We start from the raw sequence: 24792 nt of genomic DNA on the forward strand, positions 1-24792 counted from the left end.
GCTTCCTTGAATCTGTGTTTGGTTTCTTCTCCTCCTGTAATAGTGCTGTTATTGAGGTTTTGTCAAAGTGGTGACACCTATTGTTCAGGAGAATACTGCAGCAAGTACCAACACTCTCAGTACTGATGTAACTGGTACAGAGCTGGTTGTGTTGGTGTTTGTGCATAATGCATCCAGTGTGGTGGGTATGAATGGCCCATAAGGAATGGGTGTCTCTTAATCAGGTTAAGAAAATAAGATATGTAAGCAAGTAAAAACTGCTCTGGTAAAAGAAGAAGTCTAAAAACAAGAACCAAGGGCTTATGGAAGTGGAAAGTCAGAAATCTCGAGTTGCAATTGGAATTTTCAAATGGAACTTCCCAGTCAGAAAGTTGGAGAAACCCTTCCAACCCTGATTTGTCCACAGATCCAGGATGGCAGCAGTGCTAATAAACAGTAGCAAAACTGTGATGCTTGTACTCTTTACTAGGCCTGGTGTGCATTTTTTAAATCTATACATAAGCCACACACAGAGCAGTGACACAGGCTCCATCCATGAATGTGTTGCAGCTGCTACAGGAAAAAAAAAATAGAGGATCACAAGAAATAGTGCGTTCATCCTCTAAATGTTTGTACCAAAGGACATATTTACTTTGTAGTAGTTAATGACTGACTGACTAACATTGCTATCCTTACAGCAAAACTGCTTGGATAGTTAGGAATTTGAGGCGAGACAATGAATTAGTTAAAAGACAATGGTTAAATGCTTTTCCTCAAAGATCATATTTACAATAGTCACAGTTTTATTATGTAAAATATGAATATTTTCTGATCTTATCTTCTGTAATATAAAGTTATTATGGCATATTATCAAATTAATTACATATTATGATGCCTGTCTTACTTTAATAATGAATATCAGACCTTAGTTTTGGTAAACACGGGCAATATAGTAAGTATAAATGTCTTTCACGAACACATGCAGCCCAAAAAATGCCATACCATTTTGTCAGTGAAAATGACAGAGAATCTGTGTCTAAATGATAAGATAGATCCTTTAAGAAGTTGAAGAAGATATTCTTGATTTTCATAACAATCAAATCACTCCATCAGGGAAAAATCTGAGACACCAGAGACATTAGCGCTTTGAGAGATGGTTCTTGGGAGTTAGGATGTTTGTGAAGCTGGCTGGTAAAAGACTGTGTGTGACAGAGATTGGTGCTTTTCAAGTCTGATGAGGCAGAAGAGAGATGTGTGAATATGTAAGGGCCCCTGTCCTTTTCCAGATTGACAGAGAGCGCCGGAGAGAGATGGATTTAACCCAAATAAGAGTGGATTATACACATCCTCCATGCCTCCAGTCAGCATTACATAACCTTAAATCTAGTTATGCATCCCTGTCTCAATTTGGAAATGGAGGTGGAGGCTGGGGGACGCAGCATGTGCACTTAAACATCTAAAGAGATAGAGATTTACACATTCTCACATTTATTGACTTGACTGCGAAAGCAGAGATAAATACACACAAAATGCATCCACGTCGTGATCATGTGATGTTAATTGGAGAGGCTATCATAAGAGCTTGTCTTTAGAAGAGACATTTGAAGAGGATAAAAAGAAAATCTCATGCATTAAAACATGCTGGCCAGATGACAAGAGCACACAAACATATGGCCGTGACTGGCTAAAACATCAGCAGAAGACTGTGCAAAGCAGCTGCAGACTATAGTACCACAGAGCAGCTGTCGTCACTACGAGTCACTGCTACTGCGTGTCAATCAAGAGTGTGGAAATAAACATGCCATTCAAACCACAGGCTTAGGCATCCAAACACCAGCGGTGTTGTGGAGGTGTTTGTGATTGTTTTTTATGTAAAAGTAGTCAGCAGCTTTTGCCATCAGTTTTTAGGAAATATCCACCATATCAGTGTGTTTGCCGTCTGCCTGTGAAGCTCTGCTCAGCTGCTGATTGGGATTCATCTCCCATCCTAAAGCTCAACACTGCCCTCTGTGTCTCCAATCCTCATAGCCTGCAAGCCTGATTCCAGCAGATCCGTTACCATGGCAACACAGAGCCAACCTGCAAATGACATGAGCCATGTGTGGTCATTAGAGGATGCTGCCCTCCAGTGGTGGATCTCAATTATGTGAGTTCTAATAAGAAAACATAAACAAAAAGAAACAAAAAGATGTGGAGATTTTAGACCAGAGTGCTTTCACTTCATTTGTAACTTTGTAATTTTGCTTTACCACATTTCACAGGAAAATGTAATAAAAAAAAAATCCTTTAAAAATACTGTACTACTACTGCTGCTTTTACTTAGTGACCTTAGTTTTGCTTCCACCTCTGCCACAAAGGTGTTTGTAGTAGTAAAAAAAGAGTTGGACAGCACATAAAAACTGTCTGCAACCAAGGTCTGACAAATCATGTGTAACGAAAAAAAAAATCAACACAACTGTTTAATCCCAAGATAAAGACCACACAAGCAGGCGTAGTTTCATGCTGGCCATAGCAGAAAGAATCCCTAAATTACAGCTGCTCTCTGGGAGAATGCTGCACAGTTTATACTCTGCAAGTGGTAATTACCATAAGAAAAGTGTGTATTGTATGATAAGATGGTAATAATGGAAACTTTAAACACTTGTTTTCCACTTTATTTACATTAAAGTAGACTCAAAGCAAACATAAACATCCCCAAAGATAACTCTGTAACACCAGCAAGCCTCTGGAGAAACCTCCCTTCTCCAGAGGAAGTTGCAGCTGGCACCGATTAGATGTTAAACGGTAGGCAAGTTGCCCTTATGTGTAAAGCAGGACAGTCAATCATGCAGACGGACACACACACACACACACACACACACACACACACACACACACTTCTGCCTATTATAAAATGGCACCTGTGGTGATGACAGACGGATTATTGCTTAAGAGAAGGTTTACTTCCAAGCAGAGGGTGTTAGGCAAAGGTGACCGTGTTAAGATATTTGGGTATAAAAATTCCAGGTGCCACCAGTCATTCTTTCAAATTACCTAATATGTTGTCTTTTAAAGAAAGTTTTAATTCCTGTTAATTTCCTTGCTGATAGTTGAATGGCTTTGTTGGCTGGCTGAGCTGCTGAGCATAGTGATTGGAAACAGAGGGAGGCTGGTATGAAACGCAGAGAGCTGCAGAACTGCTAGTGCAAACTTCTGTTGTGTTCAGTCAAAGCCGGCCTAACTGTTTCTAGTCCTAATGGTGCGCTAAGGGCCTGCTGCTGCAGGTTAGCAGTGACAGCACAGAGTAGCACTAACCTTCTCATCTCAGCTATAGTACTAACCAACTGTTTAAACAGTAACTTACAGAAGCTAGCAGACAGTTCATCTAGAGCTCTTCCCCATCATAACACGGTCTACATCAGGATGAGATGAACAAAGAGAAACGTCCTGCAAAACTGCGAAGGCCTCAATAGCTTTTTCGATCACAGCTTAACTGAGAAGGCTCCACTCTGGCTGCGTCCTTCTATCTGTGGCACAAAGTCACGCATGGACCGAAATGCTTTCTGTGAATGTTTCAAGCAATCTCAGGTTGATAACCCTGAGCTTAAACAAAGAAATGGTATTTCCTCCAGGTGACAAATAATATTGTATTTCCTCTGCTGATTCCAAATAATAGCCACAGAGAAGGAACTGGAAATGTTGGTTCTTAAACAGTAAATTCCATTGTTTAAGCAGCTTCCTGTGGGTCTCAGCACATCCCGTCAGTCAACATTAGACTCTCCAGTTACAGATGAGAGCATTTAACTCTACATTATCCAGTAATACAAGGAGGGGCTGTCTGAGAGAGGTTAACATCGGGTGGGATGCAAGAGACAAAACTAATCAAATACTCCTGCTCTCAGTGATGTGCTTCACTTGACTCTCTCGGTGTGATAAAGTAGCTGCAATCTCCAGCTATTACACATCCATTACCCTGCCCAGTTAATGACAGCTGATACAGAAGACTTGATAGTAGTGATATTAAACATGGATCTCACATTTTTGTTCTCATGGGAACTGAATGCATACACACGATTTCTGTCGCTCCTTTATAGCCATATGAACATACAGAGACAGAAAGGAAGTGCTTTTAGGGTCATCTGCACATGTTCACCACTAGCAGCCCTGCAATCAGAGTGCCAGGGATGGAGAGGAAAAAACAACAATCACAGATAGGTCTGCCATACAGCTATGGACTGGTCCTCTGCCATCTCCTCCTATAATTACCTCCATAACCAGCCACACCCAGAACTCCTTTTATGTTACTCCCACTGTAACATCCTGCTTTCAATGGGACCATGGAGAACCCGAGTATCAGCATCATATTCAGCAAAATAACACCATCTGGGCAGTGACACAATGTTAAAGTGAGAAAACTCAGTCTGTCTTCCTTATATCTGTTTTCATATATATATATTTTGTTGGCCAATTAAAAAGCAAGAGTCACGACTGCACAAAAGTTAAAAGTTACACTAACTTTGCTAACAACAATAAGCAAAAACTGTGTTTGTGTTTTGCTGCATATTTTTTGAATAACACATTTTTTAAATGCAAAAAAAAGGGGGGGGGGGGGGGGGAGGACAGAGCGGCTTGAATGGCAATGAAATCATTGTATTTATTAATCTGACAATTATTTTGTCAAACATGAAAAATGACAAACATTAAAAAATGCCTCTCAGAGGGGACTTGGTGCCTCCACAGTGTAGCGTTTACACATTGTTCAGTTCTGGGAGGAGACACGCAAGGATTGCATCAAGAAGGGCACCCAGCATGAAAATATGCCATAACATGTGGCAGCTCCTCGTGAATAAAGAAGCAGCCGAAAGTATTTATGACTTTTTTTCCCCTTTCTCTGCAAAATTTAAAAAAACATAACAAAAAAACCTTCTTATGAAAAGAACAATCAATCGGTACGGTCATCGCAAACAAACTCAACTCTCCTTAACCAAGGAAACACTGTCGCATAACTTGGTCACCTTACTTTGGTGTGGTATGGCAGGTCGTCACAGTTTAGTTAGCCACTCTTTACATGATTCATTTTCACAACTTGATGCCTTCTAACTGTATGCTGTCCTTCTCTGTAGTTCCTAAATGCTAGATTGGAGCATTTCAGGAAGCCAGTCAGACCCATCTGGGCTAAATGTTTGACACTTCTCCTCTATGCAGTATTATTTTGTATTTGTATTATATGAAAAAGTCATTTTTTAAAAAGTTAGCAGCACATAGTTAATAGTAAGCTTTGTTTTTTGTCAAGGTAGTTTAATATGCAGAACCCAGTCCTGACCCAGTTGTCCTGCGTTGTGCTGCTGAGTCAGAGTCAGCAGAGCATGATAGGAGAATGGGTTTGAAGGAAGAGTCACAGTCAAAGACACGCAAAAACACACAAGCGCACACAGCAAAGCGAACAGAGGCAGTATGTTCCACTCCAGTGCGCTGCATCTGTTCATTGCTAAATATAACCAGAGGAACCCAGGCCTACTCTTCCCTTTGCTCTGTGTTACAGGCTGAGCAGGACAAAGGATGAAGAAAGAATGAAAAAAAAAAACATGCACAAGGAGGCGAATCAAAGGTTTATTCAGCTATGAAAACTAAAAGAAAGACTAGAAACCTGAGGTTTGAGACAAGGGTCGATCTTAAATGATGTGGGCACGATCCAAGATAAACAGCCAAAAATATTTTAACACAGACTAAACACGGACAGATTTTCCTGTCAAATACTGGAACACCAAACTCAACACACTCCAGATGGCAGGATCTCTATTCTTATCCCTCGAGTTCATTTGTAATGTGAAGGAAAAACATTTCTTTGTGCCACGTTTCTAAAAAAAAAAAAAAAAAAAAAAAATGCACACAAAGCAACTATTTTAATACACCATTGTATCTGTTTTCCTCCCATGGGCAACATATGTTAAAAAAAAGATGCTTTGGGCCAGTTGAATCCTTCCTGATGCTGATAGAGAGCATCAGGCTACAGCTGTCGGTATGCAAGCGTGCCATCAGTTCTAACTGGCTGCTTCTGTTAAATGTCATTGCCTGCCTGGTCATGACACACACAAAGGGCCCCTCTGTCATTAATGTCCCCTCTTTCACAGGAGCCAATGACCACGGGCAATGAGACAGGGAAGAGATACGTGTCCCACCTCCTCTTTTAATTCCCCCGCCTGTCGACTGCTGCAGCAGTCTGGAGCACATCACACCAGAGGGATGAACATTTCATCACCAGCCAGTATATGATGAAACACAATAAAACACAAGACAAGAAATTACCACATTAGGCTTGAATTATGGTTTATATGTATTTAGATGAAGGAGTGGAAAATGGGAAGCTTCTCCGCCCAGTGTAATAACCACTAATTTGTACCTTGAGGGCTGTAATTGAAGGGACTGCTTGTGCTGTTGATCCAGCACACAAACAAACCAGTGAAGTTCGCTCGAAGGGGAGAAGAGGAGACGGGACATCCAAAAAACTCTCTGCTATGTTAAACTAAGTAATAATGAATTTACCATATATGAAGCCCTACTTTTACAAAGATACCCTTCCTAACTTAGGGGTTATCCATCAAATATACAGGGCTCTGTATAGCTGAAAAACATGAGGACCCACAGGGAGATTCATTAAATTATAACCGTCATGTGAATTTCCTCACTTTGTAATGCAATGGCTACCAGGATTTTGTGCTGAGAGGTGGCAGTATCTCAGAAATGCCAGCTGTGCAAGTTTGTCAGAGGATTTAGCTAATATACTGAAAAAACAGTACTCCCAACCAGAAAGTGAGCAGGAATTACAGGATATAAAGTGGGTTCAATAAACCTTCTTGCAGACCGATAAGGGACAACAAAAAAAAGCAAGAATGTTTCACTTACAGATGAACACACAAACACACATAACACACATCAGACTGATACCTGGGGATCAGCAGCTGAGATAAGATTAAAGCCTGAGTCAGATCTAAAGTCCTTAGATCTGAGCAGCCAGTGTGGTTATTATGATGCTGAAAACCTTCACAGGTGCATTTCAGTCCTGGCTATTCAAAGAGAATCATCCTCAACACACAACACAAGCTCTCTTTCCTTAAAAAGAAGACACAAGAAAACAACGGGAAGACAGACGAGACAGTATGAAAACATTATGTTTAGAGAAAAGAACTCGAAGAGACAATCAGTCAATCAAACGGTGCAGCAGAGCGTGAACAGAAAAAAAATCGGATGATCTGTTGTAGGATGCTGCCTCCCAAACTCATGCACCGCTTCTGGCTTTTGGTGATGCAATGTGATTTATTGGTTGGTTAAATCTAAGCATCCCCATGGGTGACAATTTAACAGATGGTCCAGAGAACAGAAGAGCTTGTCCCGTTTTGTAAGCGCAGTGTAGAAAACATGCAAAAATGGACAGACTTCAACCCAAAAAGATAAAAAAGACTCTTACAAACAAGAGACAAAATAATGAAGACAAAAAAATTGGAAGATTTACCACATGATGCACAAAAAGATGGCATTTTAAGCAACACAAGAACCTATGTCAAGTAAGGTTTTCTCTGCACATAAACCATCGGTGCTGAACTGCTTCAGACTAAAAGTGAATATATGTCTGTGTATAATGGTAGACTGCAGTCCTTCATACATCACTGACCATCAAACCATCAATTCCCCGACCTTCAGACTATAAGAAATCACAGATTCTCCTTCACAGCTGGACAGCACAAAAAAGGCTGGATCAGAGGGCCTTTAAAGACATGAAGAGGCAGTGTTTGCGGGGTTCATCATGCTGCCGTACCAAGCGAGTGGCGATGTGGACCCGTGAGCCTAAAGATGGGAAGTCTTCTGCAATGGAAATTATTAATATAAAACTTAATATTTCAGCTATTTTTAAAGCTATTTGTTGCTTTTTTCAGTCATATAAGAGAGCAAATCAGTTTTGGACTCACATTAAATAAAACAAGATCTTAACAACATGTGAAAGCGATTAAAGTTGACTTAAAAGTAAGAAAGGGGGGGTCAAAAAACACAATAAAATCATAAGTTTTTCATTTAGAAATTTAACCACATATTACATCAGTCTGTTGAGATCACTACAATGAGATTAAGCACTGCTTCCCAATCACTTCTGCTTCTGTTAAGTTTAACTGCGAATGCTTTAAGTGCTTTAATACGACGTAGTGTTTGATGTGATATAATGTGTCAAGTACTTGTGCTATTGAGCTCTCTTTTAATGAGGCTGCTGGTAATGGGTGACTGCATATCAACACTTATAATATCAACCAAAAGTAGGAGCAGTATTCATGAAGGAATCTGTTTTTTTTAAAAATAGGTTTTCAGATGTTTTCAGATTATAGTGAAGAACATTCTTGGGTGTCTTTTGTCATTACTTCCATTGTGGGTGTATTGTAGTCAAGGCTATTGTCACATGAATGTTTAAACCTAATTTGTAATCCCTTCCTTCCCACATACTTTACGTTAATATGACAAGAAGGGCCATGACAATAAGACTGGACCATTTCCAGTGCTTACTCAGGCATATTCAAGTCAGTGGTGTGTTCAAGATATAATACAAGGAAGGATGTGTTTTAATTGTCGCCAAACATAGTTAAGACCTTGTGGCTTTTTAACAGCTTTTCCTGTTGAAAACATGCACGACAAGCTACATATGGATAATGAAGCTGTCATTTTGTGTGGCGTGTGATTGCACTGTGCGGTTATTGCTGACCAGTTTGTTCAGTGTTTCATTTTGAATGCTGCTTTCATCATTTGCAATGTTTCCAGTTGCATCTTTGATTGTGCAACTCTTTCCTCTTTTCCATGCTTCTCCAAAGACTTTGAGGTTTCTTTTTATAGACAAAAGTTACAACTATTAACTTTGCTAATGTATCTTATGAAACTATGTTCCCAATTAAATCAAAAGATGAAAAAGACTTAAAAGGGAATTAAAGAAAGAACCCTCAGAGTTGAACAACCTGTCTGGTGGAAATCCTCTATGTAAATTGTTACATTTTATATATGTATTCTTATTTCACCATGACAGCTGTGCAAACTTCATCTGCCGCAAAGTCACGCTAGAGACATAGCCTTTGAGTTTGTCGAATTAAAATAAGAAATGTATATATTAATGTGTCAGACATCTTCAACTTACCTAAGAAAGTCTGTTTGTGTTCAGTTTGATAGCAAAGTTATTTTCTGTTTGAATGTCAGGCGACAGCTTTATCTGAGAAAGTCCAGGTTTCATTTTTGTCATAACTGCAGACAGAGAAGGATCTTTAATCACCGAAATCATAACTGTGACACACCCAAGTGCTTCTATTTTTATCGTAGGAATTAAATAAACTCTTCAGTTCTATTCTTCACTAAAACTGTTACATGGCATTAAAACAATTGTTAAAGGTAGGGCAAAGCTCGATTTAAACAAAAGTAACTTAAAAATCCATTTTAAATCCACCTGTACGACAAACACTTGATCATTTTTTTAAAAGGGTTGCAAAAAAACATCTGTAATAGCAGAAATAGAAAGGTTGAAACCCTGTATTCATTTAGTCATGCATGCAAACTTTAATAATCAGCACAGAAAATCCTTTGCTTACACCTTACACTACTGAGAGCCACAGTATTATACACTTATTAAACCATACATCTACAGGCCAGTGGACACTCTTTCAAGGATGAGGATGTACACATCCTGGACAGAGAGCAACGAGTGTGAGCAGCGAGTCAGGGAGGCCATTTACGTGAAAAGGGAAAGACCACGTCTGAATCGTGGAGGGGGCTTAAGGGTACATCTTTCGCCATCTTACAATGCTGCGATTGCAGCCATTCCCCAAGTCTCTGTGAATGGTACTCGTGTCCACTGATCAGTGGTCTTTGATCAATGGTCATGAGAATTTCCATGTTAATGATCAAGGAACTGACCTCCCAGCCCATTGTTCATTCAGTGGTGCTAGTTTCATTTATTGTGCAAATGTAATGTTTATAAGATTGGGGAAACCTGCAGTCAGCTGAAGAAGTCACGTGGATGAGTGACGAAATGTTTCCCCCACTGAAAACGCTACGTCTAGATGAACACAATCAACCTTTTGGGATTTAATCATGCAGTATTATATTATATTATACCATATTATATTATATTGTACTTAATTTAAAGACGTGCCAAACTTCTTTTTCTTCCGCCATTCTGCAAATGTACAAGAATTGCTAACTTTAGGACTGAAGAACTAAATGTTCAGTGTATTAAATGTACAATTGGAGGACAGAAATAGATCTTTCTAATCTAGAAAGCTATATGGATTATGCTTTAATTAGTCCTATCCTCTATGCAACCAGCTCAGAACAAAGTATTTCTACTCTCTGTATGCCCAGCTCCCCCATGGGCACACCTCACCCCTGAGCACAGCCAGATGCTGCCAAATTGTGATGAACAGCTGCAGCCCAAGGTCAGTCCTTCCCTTGTACAGGCAGAAGCATGCAAACAGTCCCAGAAGGTGTCATGGATCTGTTTTATCTTAAAAGAACAGCAGGAACCGATATTTAGCTTTTATCATCGTATAATGTCTTCTGCTGAGAGTTTTAAAAATATCCCCCCTCCATGTCTGCTCCTTATTTTAAAACAGTTATCTGAGGATATTTTGGTCAGACTGTGGCATTTGCAGTGATGTTCAACTGATTAAACGGACTAAGCTACCATATATAACCTCACACAGAAGCTCTATATTGAGAACAGAAGTAAACATAAAAGAGTACAACATTATTTTTCTTCTGCAAACTTAATAAGATTCGAGCCAGCTTCAGGTCAGGTTTATAAAGGCAGTGTAACAAAAGAAGAGACACAGAGTGAGTTACACAAGCTGATGTTCAAAGTAAGTTTAGCTGACAATGACAGCTGGTAAAAGTGCTTCCATCAATTAACTCACTTTGACAAGGAGTCTAAATTTACAATACAGTGCTTCAGAACAGCTGTAAGAAAAACAGCACGTGGTCTGATATCTGGACGCATGCGTCAGATTGTAGTAAATTTGTACAATATTCTCCCTCAGTCCTCTCAGGCCAGAGGACTGAGGGAGAATATTGTAGTGATCATGACCCAAAACATGGACCAATGAAACACTGTGCAAACAGAAACAAATAAAGACAGATAAGAAGCAGACTGACTTTGACCACGATGATTGCACATAAAACGTGTCACAAAGCAGAATGTCTGGTTAATATTTTGAAACCAAACAGTAATACCTGGAATTGACTGACCATTAGCAACTCTGAAGCATGGCTATGTCAAGAAAAACACTTGCCTAACTAATGCAGTCGGCCATATGTTTTTCTTTCATTATTTCTCTGTCACTCTTTCGTGAAGCTACCAAAGATGTGTCCCTGCAGCACAAATCAGATTTATTGTTGTGGCCTTCCTTTCCTTCCTACTGTGACTAACTCAGACCACCACAGACGGAACTGTCTTCAAGCATCACAACAGTAATGAGAATATCAGATGGAGGAAGCCAGTTCCTGCAAAGCTTTGATGTAGATAAGGTGTCCTTCCACCCGTTACAAGTCACAAATATATGACTGGGAATAGAGTGGAAAATGTGAACACTGGGACCCACACACAGATGCACAGAGTTCATAAAGGTGTTTGAACCTTCTTCTCCACCTGTTCAAAGCTGTCAGGGCAATGGTCTGACAGGGCAAAAAGTCAGGGAACAAGATCATGGGAAAAGCAGGCTGGGTCTTCTGCACTTCCAAGATCAAAGTCAGCTCTGCTTACTGACTCCAGTCATTGTGTATTAGGTTGGGTTTAGGTGTAACATCGAGAAGAGAAACCTTTCCTTTGAGTTTACACGCCTGTAAGCCACAACACCCGCGTGACTAAAAACAATGATTACACTTCTGTCTTGTGCTCCAGTGTGCGCTGTAAGCTTCAAATAATGATTAAAACTCAACTGTGTAACACAAAGCAGTATTACAGAGAAAATATTTTTTTTTAATTGAGTTTTGCAGCTGACATTTAATTCGAATTAGCAGCCCTAGGAATGTAAAAATAAGCACTACTATGTCCCTACTATGCCAATATGTATATGTATATGCCATGCATATATGCATTATTTTATTGCAATGTTTTGGATTCAGCGTTATCATAGATGAATTTAGCACTAAGGTGCCCTACTTGTGTCAATTTTATTTCTATAGCACATTTAAACGCAACAAATTTGAGAGAAAACCATAGAAACCAGTTGTTTTGTTTATATAAATATGTGTTATTTGAAATGATGCTGTTCAGAAATTATGCAAAAACAACAGCGAATAAGAAAATTCTCCAGAATAAATCCACATGGTGCCAGCGTGCTCACAAAGTCTTTATTTATGATCCAAATAAGGTAATGTCATTAAAAAAAAGATAATGCAATTTTGATTGTCACTTTAAGAGACTGAGGTTAGCACAAATGTTTGCTAAGCCAAACAAAAGCCTGGACTCTGTGTACCAAAGCAGAATTAACAAGCTCAGCTTGCTGATGATGTTCCAGGAAAAGTATTTCATGTCAAAATTACTCACATGTTACCCAGAAATGATATATCATTGTAATAAAAGTTTGTGCACTGGTGTCAATTAACACAAACTTTCTGTTTTAATTTGTTTCAATAAAACAGGTGTTGATTCTGTGATAGAGAAACAGACATTAGAGGGAATTTCCAAATCGGTTTCCAAGGCAAGTTAACCTCTTACAGCATGAACTCACCAACCCTGTAAATCATTACATTTCAACAAGCAGGGCGGCCAGAGGATGAGTTGTAGAACAACAGCTTAATGTGTGTTACATACAGGAACATGTGCCCTTTCAGATTAAATGTGAACATTAAAGCCAGGATATGAGATGATGGTATAACTTGTTTTATATGCTGCAAAAACCTTAAAAGGTTGGGTTAGCCTCTCAAGCACTCACAAGCAATCCGAGTCCCTGGTGACTGACACACTAGAAGTACTGAAAGGATAAGGAGCAGAACAAAAAGCCTCTCCCTCAGTTCACATAATAAAAATAATGGTACATTTGTAGCAGTGTCTTATTTTACAAACAATCAAATGAGCGCTTTACTGAAATATTTTCATTTCAGCATGATGTTCTGCCCAGCTGATATAGAAACCTAGCTGATGACAGAGGAGCTTGAAGAAAATTAGAATGCTTCACACAGTATATGCAATTTGTTTCTTATATAAGGTGTAATTACTGTGCCTGAAAAACCACAACAAAACCAAAGAAACTTGCTAAAAGTAGAACTGTGATTCACGTGTATAAAAAAAGAGCTCTAATCGTACTTGATTCACTCCAGATGTATGATTGAGGAGCGAAGCTTAAATGTCAATTAATATCCAGTGTATGAGACTCTTGCGGTGAACATGCAGATGTGTGCTTGATTGACTGTAGAGGATCGTGTATGAGCGCCACTGCATGTGCAGGGACTGCCTGAAAGGGAAAATCTAGTGGAAAGACCTTAAAACTTCATCAGTGTGTTTATTTCCCTGGATCACCTGCTTTCAAGCAGCCAATCAGAGCAAAGATAGACTACGTCAGTAGCATTGAGAGGAAAAACCTTTCAGCAGTAATGTAAAATAGGTTGTTCTGACTGGCTACTGCACCAGTTTACTTAAAACACACAGTACATAAATCTAAGCACCTCCACTGAAACTGAATCCATCCTGCTCACAGCTTCAGAGCCGTTTGCTGAGTTTGCTGAGTCATAGTCACGTTCTTAACTCAATGAAGTGATGCCTAACAAGGGACTATTTCATACACATGTGCAGCACATAGTTTATTTACCAGTTGATCAGCGCTTTTCGCTCTAAATGAGTATTTTCTTGTGATACTATTTAAAATCTAAAAACCTCTTATTTTGCTACTTGTGTCACCAGGCTGAAAAAGTGAATATTTGTGTGCACTATAATGTTTGCAGGCTATGGCAGGACAAATCAAAGACATTCGTGTGCTGAGTATATTCTTCGGACAGCTCTTCTTCACGAAATTCCCAGAAGACGCACAGCCCTACAGGCAAACGTCAAGGAACAAAAGTTTCTGTAGAAACCAAAAACAATAGATTACTTAAAAGAGCGTATCCATATTACCAAATACCTGCACCACTTCCCTGTTTCAACCCAACTGTACTCAGGAAGAAAAAAGCAATATAAATCCAATCTATCTAAACAGGTCTTATAACACCCACTCTATTTATCAGTGATGATTCAAATTGCAAAATGTCCAGTGCAAACAAGGCTTATTTGGCTTTTTTACACATTTAGTGCATCTGGTATCATGTTTAGTGTATATAATACATTGCTTACACCTGAAGGCCTTTCAACCTTACACCGAATCATACTCTGCTTCCATGGAGCTCAAAAAAAACGACTAAGCACTCCAAGATGTTTATGTGTATCATAAAGAATTGCTGACACTGAAAACACTATTTAAATATTGTAGCTGAACACTACATGTTGATGTTTGCAGGTGCTTATTTAGCCACATGACCAAAAAGGGCCCGTATTTGCCATTTAGCTCTGTTTTTTGATGGTTTCACATACTAGTTATTGTGAAATAAGATTTTATATATATTCAGATAGATAATAGCATATGAGAGGTACTCCAGAAAACAGCACAGTAACAAAGGAGAAAAAAGACAGCAACACAGAGAGAAATAAATAACCTCAGCTGAGTTCAAACTCCTATACTGATCAAGTATTACTGGTAATGTGCATGTCTGTATGCAGATGAAGGTGAAATAATGATCTCAAAAAAGATAATGTCAGTTTTAGATTAAGTAAAACTATCAGAAGCACAGGCGTGGCCTCTAAATGGGGACAAACCACAAACATAGAGTCTGCAGTTGGTCCTGAAATATAAACCATTTGAAATTATGAAGAAATATGTCATTTCTAAGTAACAATAATAGATAAACCAATTTAAAAATAGATATTCAAAATTTGATTTATTTTTTCTGATTCCAAATTTACTTGCACATTTACATGTGTTCACCCTGGTGTTATCATTCGTGTTCTTTATTTTACGACTGGGTTTCATTTTTTCTTGTCTCGAAACTACTAAGACATTATATGTAAACATTTCTGCAACAAAAAACATTTTTCCTTTTAGTTTGGGCTGAAATTTGTCTCTCTTTTTTTTTTTTTTTCATAATTGTGACTAAAAAGCCTGTAAAAGATTTGCTTAGAGATCGTGGAGTAACACACTGGTGCAGAGAATTTCCATGTTGAAGCTTCAAGTTCACCATCTTGTTTTCTGAGGTCTGAAAAGACCACATTTTTGAGAAAATGAATTGTTAAGCTATCAGCCAGTGTGCTTGGTTCATGATCTATGGATGTATTGTCTGCTAATCAGTTCTAAGCAGCAAATAAAATAAAATGACCAACACTGGAGACGTTTGCTCTTTGTGCATTTGTCCACACTGCAAACCATTTTTCTTTAAACTTTTTTTGATCAGACGGATAAATTAAATTAAAAATCCTCCAAAAGTTGCCGATTTCTTCTTTGGAGTTAACCAACCTAACATGTGGTACTACATCTGACTCACTTTTTATAGCCAACCTCAATTGGCCATTTAATTTATTTATTTTATTGGCTTCATTTCTCAGTCTTTGAAGTTGCTGTTTGAAGAAACAGGAAAGTGATGAGTATTTTTTTTTTGTTAGACATTTAGCTGAATGCATTTTGCAAATCTACATACAGTAACACACTGCCCGCAATGCTTTTTCTGTGTGCAATGATAAGCAAGAGTAAATCAGTGAGCACTTTTTACACCCAGAAGGCTCTTCATGCTTGTTACAGCTTTGCTGTGGAGGAGTATCTCTTCATGAACCTAATGACATGAATTTACCCTTCTTTATCACCACGGCATTCCTTTCAAGCTGAGGTCATTGGAAACAAATGAAGCACATTTTTTATGATGAGAACTGCACAGTCTGAAAAGCTGTCACTTTATCAACCATACACTTGGATATGTTTTTTTCTACACAGCATTTTCTTATGAAAGCTGGTTGTAGATGTCAAAAAGCTCCTGTTATTCCAAGCACTGAAAATAAATTCAGTGATCACAGAAATCACCGAATGGATCTTCACTCAAATTACACTCAAGGTCATATTTGTCATTTTACAAGCACTTTTCAATTTTCAAAGCATAACCTTCATGCACACTACATAATTGTTGCTAATGATCAGCTGAATAGTATTCCCCTCAAACTTGGAAAGCCATTAACATAACAATTCTTGATGCTGATAAATTTTGCATGCTCAAAATGATCCACGAGAAGAACTTCATAAAATATCAAATGATATGATAACTTCAAATCTCACTTTGTCAAAGACTTTGCATATCACTTGCATCTCGCTAGACGGGGATGATCAGAATCTTATTGGTAATGACCATGGAGCGTGAGCCTGTTGGTTGACCCCCCTGTTGGTGGTTAGTACTGTAGGTACCATGCGAGCTTACCAAGCAGGACTGTCAAAATAACTGATACTCAGACACTAGTTTACATTTTACCACTGAGAAGGTTCACCTTCAAACACAAAAAATTTACTGATATGGTCCTGAGACTTATGAAGTGAAACAACATGGCCATACTTTAATATACTGACAGCAGTTCAGCTTAAAATACATTAAATGATTTTTTAAGAAAATATCTGGTTGATTCATTGATAGTGCGATAAGTATTAGTCCTCATGCCAAAATATAACACTAACATCAGTAAATTGCCTTCTGTAAAGTTAAATATCAAAACACAAGCAAAGAATAAGCAAAGCACGAATTATACATCTGACACTGTATGTCAGGTTTTGTATGGTTTGATATATGCAAAAATAATGTACACCCGACAAGCCACTTTTGCAAGGCTAAAGAGTACAAAGAATGAATGTCTTTGCCTGAGAGAGCATCACATGCACAGCACTGGTTTTTTCTTGTAACCCTTCTGGCCTGCACTCCATCCTAACCTCATTGTTACGACACCTGAGGCAAAGTCTGTGAATTGCACAGCCATTTGTTCAAGCTCCTTGTATAGTTCCTTCACTGGTGCGCTGCCTTTATTAACATTCATCAAGTAAAACTGCAGCATATAAACCATAAAAAAGCATACAGTATGAGTCACAAGAAAGTACGGCTATATTTACACTTATTTTGAAGACATCCACAGTAACATTTCTTATAATGTCAAAATCTTATTCTGTGCACACACAAAAAGCATAAGTGTGAAAAGACAGGAACACACAAAACATCTTAGAGGCCTCACTGCTGTCTAAAACAGCTGTCTAAAACAGAGCTCTTAAAGAGAAGGCGATTAAGGAAAGGAAAGGAAAAAGCAGAAGGAACAGAGCCCCTGACAAGCCTTTCAAGGATATACTTACATGCAGTCGGTTGCTTTTAATCAAGACTGACAAAGTCTTCGTCCTTAAAAAATGCAAGGAACTTGCATTCTGGAATAAGCCTGTAAGGGAAGAGCTCTGCGTCTGCAAACACTGTCATGATGCCTGTAAGCCTTTTTAACCACACATAAAAGATAGTGTAACCTTTAAATCCCAGTCAGTTTTAAACATAGAATTTAAAGGCAAGCTACAATTAAATCCAGTTTTGCTAAGTATACTTTCTATTTGTTTCCCCATATAATCTATTTATAACAGATGGATGCAGCCATATCACACATTTATTTGTGAATACAGTTTTGAAGCCAGTCTTCATTTTTAGAGCTAGAAGTAATTATTTGGATAAGAGGCGGGTTGATCCATCATAAGCTAATACTAGTGAGGTAAGTTGAATCCATAAACTGTATGGACTGCACAGACACATACATTTGCTTATTAATTAATTATAAATAGAATATTACACTTATTGTACCAGGTAAACCTAGAAACACACTATTGGTCTGTCTATGTGAGGACCATCAACAACACATCAAATGGCACCAACCGCTCTGAAATCATCACATACAAAAGGCAGGACCCATAGGCTTCACGCTGTACTACTTTACTGACATTTATCAGCATGCGCCTCAGTATGAGGTCCAGTAAAGGTCAATGGTTGTCCCTCAACATCTGAAATAGAAACGGCAAAAACAGCAAAAATGCTTTTTTTGGGACCGTCATAATCGGTCAATGTCAGAAAAGCTTGTTGCAAATGGGAGTTTTAATGCAGTGTTTGTTTAACATAGTGAAGACTAAATCTGACAAGGTAGGTTAGGTTTAGATCGGCAAAGGTATAGTCAAAAATGTAAGTAAGTGACTAAAGAAAACTGTCCCAGCAAGGAGTCAAATTCTTATCTTCTGTTTGAAGGTCATATGATCGCCTCTCGATGTTGACTTGTAGGTTATTCTTCTTCCCCGTGTTGAAAGGAGGTAACTTAACCGTGGTGAGAAAGGGTTCCTGACTATGCATCAGTTTAAAACTAGTCTGGAGAGAGAATGCGTTGTAACAACACAGTCAAGAGGTCGAGTCCAGTGACTCAACATAGCTGACGTGACATCCAGCAGAACCACGAATCATCCAAAGTGGTCACGCCCATCATCAGGCGACTTTTAACCCTTAGTACAAAAAGTTGTGAATTTTATAGAAACTCACAAACTTATGCACTTGAACAGGGGTCTATTTCTGTACTATTGTGTGGACCCAAACTAAAGTTTGCATTTGAATAACTGCAATTTTCTTTTGAGCATCAAAAATCTGAGTGGAAGTAACAGAAATCTGACCAAAAAAGAATGAACTATATCAAATAAGTTTTCATCACTGTCTGAGTATATAATGTTATGAATAAATAAAGTGAATGTCCTCAACCATGTGATGTTTGACTGGCTTTTATCATTTGGTTGTGCCCACTTCTGCTGCAATGGTTTGAAAAGCACCCAGCTAGAAAAGTTGTGCCTGAAGCTATTTATCTAGATGTGCACAACTTCTAAAATTTGCATAACGCAACACTGGATTGGCTCATATTTCATTATAAGAACATTTAAATAAAGAACTGAACAACATATATCTTTAATAGTGTTTTATTGCCACTGAAGAAAATATGAAAATGGAAACATTATGTGTTTAGCATATAGAAATGAGTAAACTCAATCAAAGCAGCCAGGTGTGCTCCCAAATGGGAATTATGATTAACTGGTGAGTCTGGTGATACTAAATGTACACACAGGTAGCTGTTAGTGACTGTTTGTAAGGACAGATGCTTACTATCACAATCGTTTAAGGACTACACAGATAATCTTGTTAATAACTATACCACACTGCATCCAAGGACTGAGCAGGGTGATGACAGAAAGCAAGAGAAGGTCTAAAGGACTAACTAAAAAGGTAAAAAACTTAAAATTTTATGTGTAAAAGTCTAGCCAGTGTCATCAGAGTGTTCCATTAAGAGCTCATCTCCACCTCCCAGGAATGCCTGGCATCTAGCAGACTGGCCTGATTCCCCTCTGTCTGGCTAAGGTTCAACACAAGATCTAAGGGGAGTAAGGGCTACTTGAGATCAGACAGCCTGACACCTGGCCCAGACCCTCTCATGATCATAAACCCCCAGACTCTTGGCTGCTGGAGGGCATCGTGGTTCTCTTAAAAGACAAATAATTCAACTGTTGAGAAGACTGTTCACACCCAAACAGTTTCATTCACTATCACTCTTGTTAGTCTAGTATTACTAAATGACCTGATATAGAACTGTTGCGCTTTTACAGACACTAAAAGATGTCAGGCTATTATAATTGCCTCTATTTAACCAGGAAGTCCCATTGAGAGCAAATCTCCTTTACAAGGGAGACCTGGCCAAGGTAGCAGCCATTCAAGCTCAAAACACAGTGACAACAAAACCTTTCATCACTGAGCTGGATTCAACCGATGATAACAGAGAAGAGCTGCGTAAGTAGGTCACAGTCATAAGATGTCTCAAAGAACTCCTTCTTTGGACTTTAACCTGAAAGTTATGCCACATCAGAAAACTATTTTATTCGCCTGACCTTTGTAAGTATCACTGTTGTTAAAACATCTGAAGTAACCACAGCCCTCTGGAAGGGCTAAAAAGGAAAGTATGGGCCAATTGCCTCGGAGTGTTTTCCTTTATGGTTTACTTTGTTTTTATTTCGGGTTGAATGAGCTGGAGGTTTTCAGAGGGGAGAGGTGCGGAGCAAACATTCAACATGAGGTGAAAGAGGCAGATGGATACAGTTGTTGTAAATACCAAAGGAGTAAAGTTATTGTGATCTGGCAGAGTTAGCAGCTGTAGCTGTGATACTAGACGCTTTGCAGTTTGGTTACTTTGAAGCCTGTTGTACTTATAAGCCACAATTTACATTTACTGGGCACACCCTCTCTGCCTTATAACCATAAAAAGAATTATCAATCCAAAGATAAAGTTTACAGTTATTTACTGTCAATAGTCATTAGACACATATGATAACTATCTTATTTTCCTTTTTAAAAATTTTTTTTTTTACCACTTTGTTCTGGGTAAATAAAGTAAGTAAAAAACAAACTAACTAAAGAAAACCAAAACAAATCACCCTTTTTAAAAATCTTTCTGACCTCTATTGAACAGGTTTTTTAACATGTTATTTGCTGAGTATTCTACAGCTTTTTTTTTAAAGCGTCAGGCATCAAGATCTCACAAGTTTAATATTCCACACTCTCTGCAGGAATGCTCAGGTTTATTTCAGGTGTTTTTTTTGTGCATTCCTCTGAGGGAGCGACACACCTGTGGGCACCGTCTACTTGCACATGCTGATTGTGTTTCCACCTACAGTACCGAGGTGATGTGGTCTCGTGTAATACGACCCACAGCTTTCTGGAATGAAAAGCAGAGAGATCTGATCTGTCTCAACGGCCTGTCATCTGGTCTGGGACAACTTGGATCGCTATCCCTTACCGGTTCTGCATGGGAGCCCAGTGGACTGCCAGGCACAATGAAAGCCTTGTGAGCTACTCGGATAATCAAAGACTATCCCCCTCCTTTAATTAAGAGACAAGGAGAATCTGCTGACTAATGCAAGAAACTAATGACAGATGGGCCAAGATATCCTTTATGTCTATGCGTTGAGTGTTTCCATAGGAGTTAAGAATAATTAGAAAACTATTGGATCACTGTGGATATTAAAAATGTCCCATGATGCAAACATGCTCTGATTATGTGTCAAACAAATGCCAGTTCTGCAAACACAGAGCGGCATTAGTGCTGAGCTCTTGTCCCTGAGGTCGAGACTTCAGTTTCAGAGGTGAAACATTCACTGTGGAGCCACTAATGGACATACAGTACAAAGATGCTACACTGACACTACCCACAGTTATATAACACAGTTAATGATTTCCCCAGAGAGGAGGCACTGCAAGCTTTGTTAAACAGTGAATGTTTGGAAAGAGACGCTCGGAATAAAAATATCACAATAAAATCTGATTTATAAATAGTTTTGGGGGGTGGGGTGGGGGGGGGGGGGGGTGTTCCGAATATTGCAGCTTCCAAAATAACCTGATCCAATAACAAACAAAGAAACAAGTTCAAGTTTAACTTTGAGGCCTCAGGACTGTCTCACATGTTCTACTCCTTAGAAAATCTAAAATAAATAAACAAATAAAGAGACAAGATTTAGAATTAGTGGCAGCCCTAGAAACAGGAACATTTTAAAGTGTTGGAGTATTATAGGTGGTCTAATCTGTGACGCTCCAAGTCTGACCCAGAGTGGCTTTAGCGATATTAGACAAATGGGGGCAGGATGACTGTCAGGGCAGCTTCATGTCAAATCCAGTGAAGACTCCAGGCTGCTGAGGAGGGATGAGCAGCAGAAGCAGCAGCAGCATCAGCAGCTCTCCTCTGCCCTAATTCACTCACATCCCCATTTTGTTACTGTATATGAGCTTTTTGCACCACAGCTGTACAACAGCCACCACTGGCTTTCATCAGCTGCTTTGTATGTGTACATTAGTCACTCTCCCACACACCTGTCATACGCACGCGCGTGCATGCATGTATGCAAACATGCATCACTTTTTTTAAATGGCTGACTTACCTTGGCGCACAGTTTTCAATCTTACGGGACCTTTGCAGCAACTGATCACAGTAAAAATGTCATACAGAGGTAATCCAGACACAGACAGCCCCTCGACTTCCAAGAGCAGTTCTCCTTCGCTAAGTTTGCCGTCCTGATAAAGCACAGCATCCTCTTTAACTTGCCCGATGTATGGAAACTCTCCATTCTCAGCTCCGCCGCGCAGCTCTACATTCAGCTCCCCGTACGCGTCCCGGATGACCGCGCACTCGTTTACTTTGGTGATCCAGTGGTTCTTCCTCTGAATGACTTTTGACATGGTGATTCAGGTCCAAACCAAACCCGTTAGATCCGAGGAACGGTGCAAAAATCATCCGATTCACAGCCCTGAAACTGTCCCAGAAAGAAAACTTTAGTGTGTTTGCGTCCAATCTGGAGAATTTTCACTCTTCTCCTGAGCCAAGACATCCTCCTGCCAGTGCATGTAAATATCACAGTGTCTCAAAATCCAGATGGTTGTTGCTTCTGATGTTGTTTCCGCATCTTTCACAACAGCACACGCTCTGATTCCTCGCAGTGGGATCTAATCCGCTCTCAGATTGTCAGCTTTACATTCAAAGACTCTTCTCCTCATTCATCGTTTAATTCTGCCCCCTTCCTTTAACTATTTGGCACTTTTTAAACTTTCTACTAAGAATAAAAATGTTTATGTTCACCTATCCCGTGAGCAGGTTGAGCTTTTCACACAAACCAGCGGCGCCTTTAAGCAGGTATAACACGACAATTCATCTCATTTGCTCCTGGGGCTGGGGATCGACAACTAGTGGAAGGGGGCGCATGCGTCCAGCTGCTACTCCACGAGGAAAAATCCTACCCGGCCCACACCTACCGGGTCCTAAGCTCCTCCCCGCCTGCCGGCCCGCAAACGGATTACAACGATCTCTGCGTCTAATCCCCCGCGAGATCCAGCCTGTTGTCTTTATTCACAAATAAAGGAAACACACAGTGGGGGCCGATTCTCTCTGAACACGAAAGAGCTGCATGTTTATTAGCGCTCTTGGTTCAAAGTCCAAAACCGGAAGTTATGTAACACATCATGAACCATAAACGGGTAAATTCAGTCACACCTTGGCTGTTAACTGGTGTTTCAATGCAGTACAAACTCAAGTTAAAACTGTACTTTACATTCAGTGGTGTCGCCTTAAGTTGTTAAAGAGTTCTGAAACACGAAAGATCCGCGTATAGTTAAATAAAATCGCCGCAGGAAACCACAAACAAACAACAAAAAGATTAATAAACGGTAAGTAAATGCCTTGACTTAAGAAAAAAACTACTTGAGTATAATGTTATAGAACAATTATAGTTGGCATAGACTGACATTAACGAGTCACAGAAAAGAAAACTGGAAAAATGTATGATCAGCTTTTTCAGTAAAACTTTATACATAGTAAAGAATTTAATGTGTTTTAGCATGTAATATTTAATGTGTTAACCAAACATATAAATCACAATCTGTAAAGTTAAACTAGATTATTAGTGGAGAAAACCAAATCCAGTGTTATTCTACATTTTTTACTCTACTAAAAAAATACATACAAAATATATAATTTTCAGCACTTATGATCTCAGAGGTAGATACATGTATTACTTTATGTCCCAGACAGCAAGCAGTTGCTGCTTATTAAGAATGTTACCCTTTTGTTGAGTTGGTGGTATAAACACTGTGGCTTGCAGGAATGTGCGAACCTGTGGAGGATGCTGCTTGGTCACCATTTCCAAGAACAATTCATAACATGCATTTTGGAAGTAAAAACCTAAAGTAGCAGTTTCATGAAAATCCTTGAAACAGATTCACAAGAGAGTACCAGAGCAACTTCCACCATGTTCCTGTCAACTTCAAAGAGAGGAAGTCACTCAAAAGAATCAAAGACAGTTTGGATCTCGCCACCAAACTCAGGCAGACTTAACTGTCTCACAAGCTTGTTGCCTAATCTTTGCAAGTGAAACAAGATATTTAAGTTAATGAGTCTTTTTTTTTTTATTAACCTCACAAATAATTTTGTCTTTACTGTTGGGGGGAAAGTTTTTTTTTTTCATTTTCTGCTTCCTTTGACCAAACAAAATGTGATTTTTGACATTTAAACAGAGTCCCAGTCAATGGACTGCAGTGTCCACATTCACATTACCTAGAGCAATGCTGTGGTTTCTGCAGTTTGGAAAAAAAGAGGAGGGATCAGGTGAGAAACACATGGCACAGCAAGGGAAAAACAGGCTCTCTGTGTTTCCTGCCTCTTCAGATAAAGTACAGTAACTGGCACTCTACCACTGTGAGGGCAGTGGCCTGGATAGCAGTGCATGAAAGGCAGCTTTCCATCCCATTTCATCTTACTGGTGAGTGCTGGGAGTCTTCATGGTGAGGCAACAGTGACACTTTTTACCTCTCCTGTTTATCTCATAAAGTGTTCGTTTCAAATGACCAGGAAATGGCATCAATCCTTTTCTTTTAAGATCTAAATTTACTTGATTTATAAATGTTTTTACGTGTTTTACTATCATTTCCTCTGTGTGTTGCAAAGTGGGCTCATTTGTGATGGTCACACATCACATGACGTCAGGGCCGGCCCGTGGCATAGGCCGTATAGGCAAATGCTAAGGGCGCCGTCCATCAGGGGGCGCCACGCCAGTGCCATAAATGTTGAAAAAAAAAAAAAAGTTGGTACTATTAATTCTAAATACAAAAAATAATCCCACGTTAATTAAAATGCAAAGTAAAGCTTATTTAATAGAAACATTATTTGTTACAACATTA

The 24792-nt window shown here is 39.1% G+C and overlaps 1 protein-coding gene across 5 annotated transcripts in view; it reads right to left on the reverse strand.

Moving 5' to 3' along the window:
- LOC146611057 (membrane-associated guanylate kinase, WW and PDZ domain-containing protein 1-like) overlaps positions 1-22968 on the reverse strand; it is a 92265-nt gene extending 69297 nt beyond the window's left edge. For all 5 annotated transcript variants that reach the window (XM_085344301.1, XM_085344298.1, XM_085344300.1 and 2 more), the window contains exon 1: positions 22005-22968. In XM_085344301.1, the coding sequence (XP_085200427.1) occupies positions 22005-22302 (298 nt within the window). In that variant the 5' untranslated portion in view covers positions 22303-22968. The remainder of the gene's footprint in view (positions 1-22004) is intronic.
- Positions 22969-24792: the final 1824 nt, after the last annotated feature.

Source organism: Diplotaxodon limnothrissa, linkage group LG20, assembly GCF_057381915.1.
Source record: "Diplotaxodon limnothrissa isolate DT_005_m linkage group LG20, D_limnothrissa_male_GT1.1, whole genome shotgun sequence".
NCBI lineage: Eukaryota > Metazoa > Chordata > Actinopteri > Cichliformes > Cichlidae > Diplotaxodon > Diplotaxodon limnothrissa.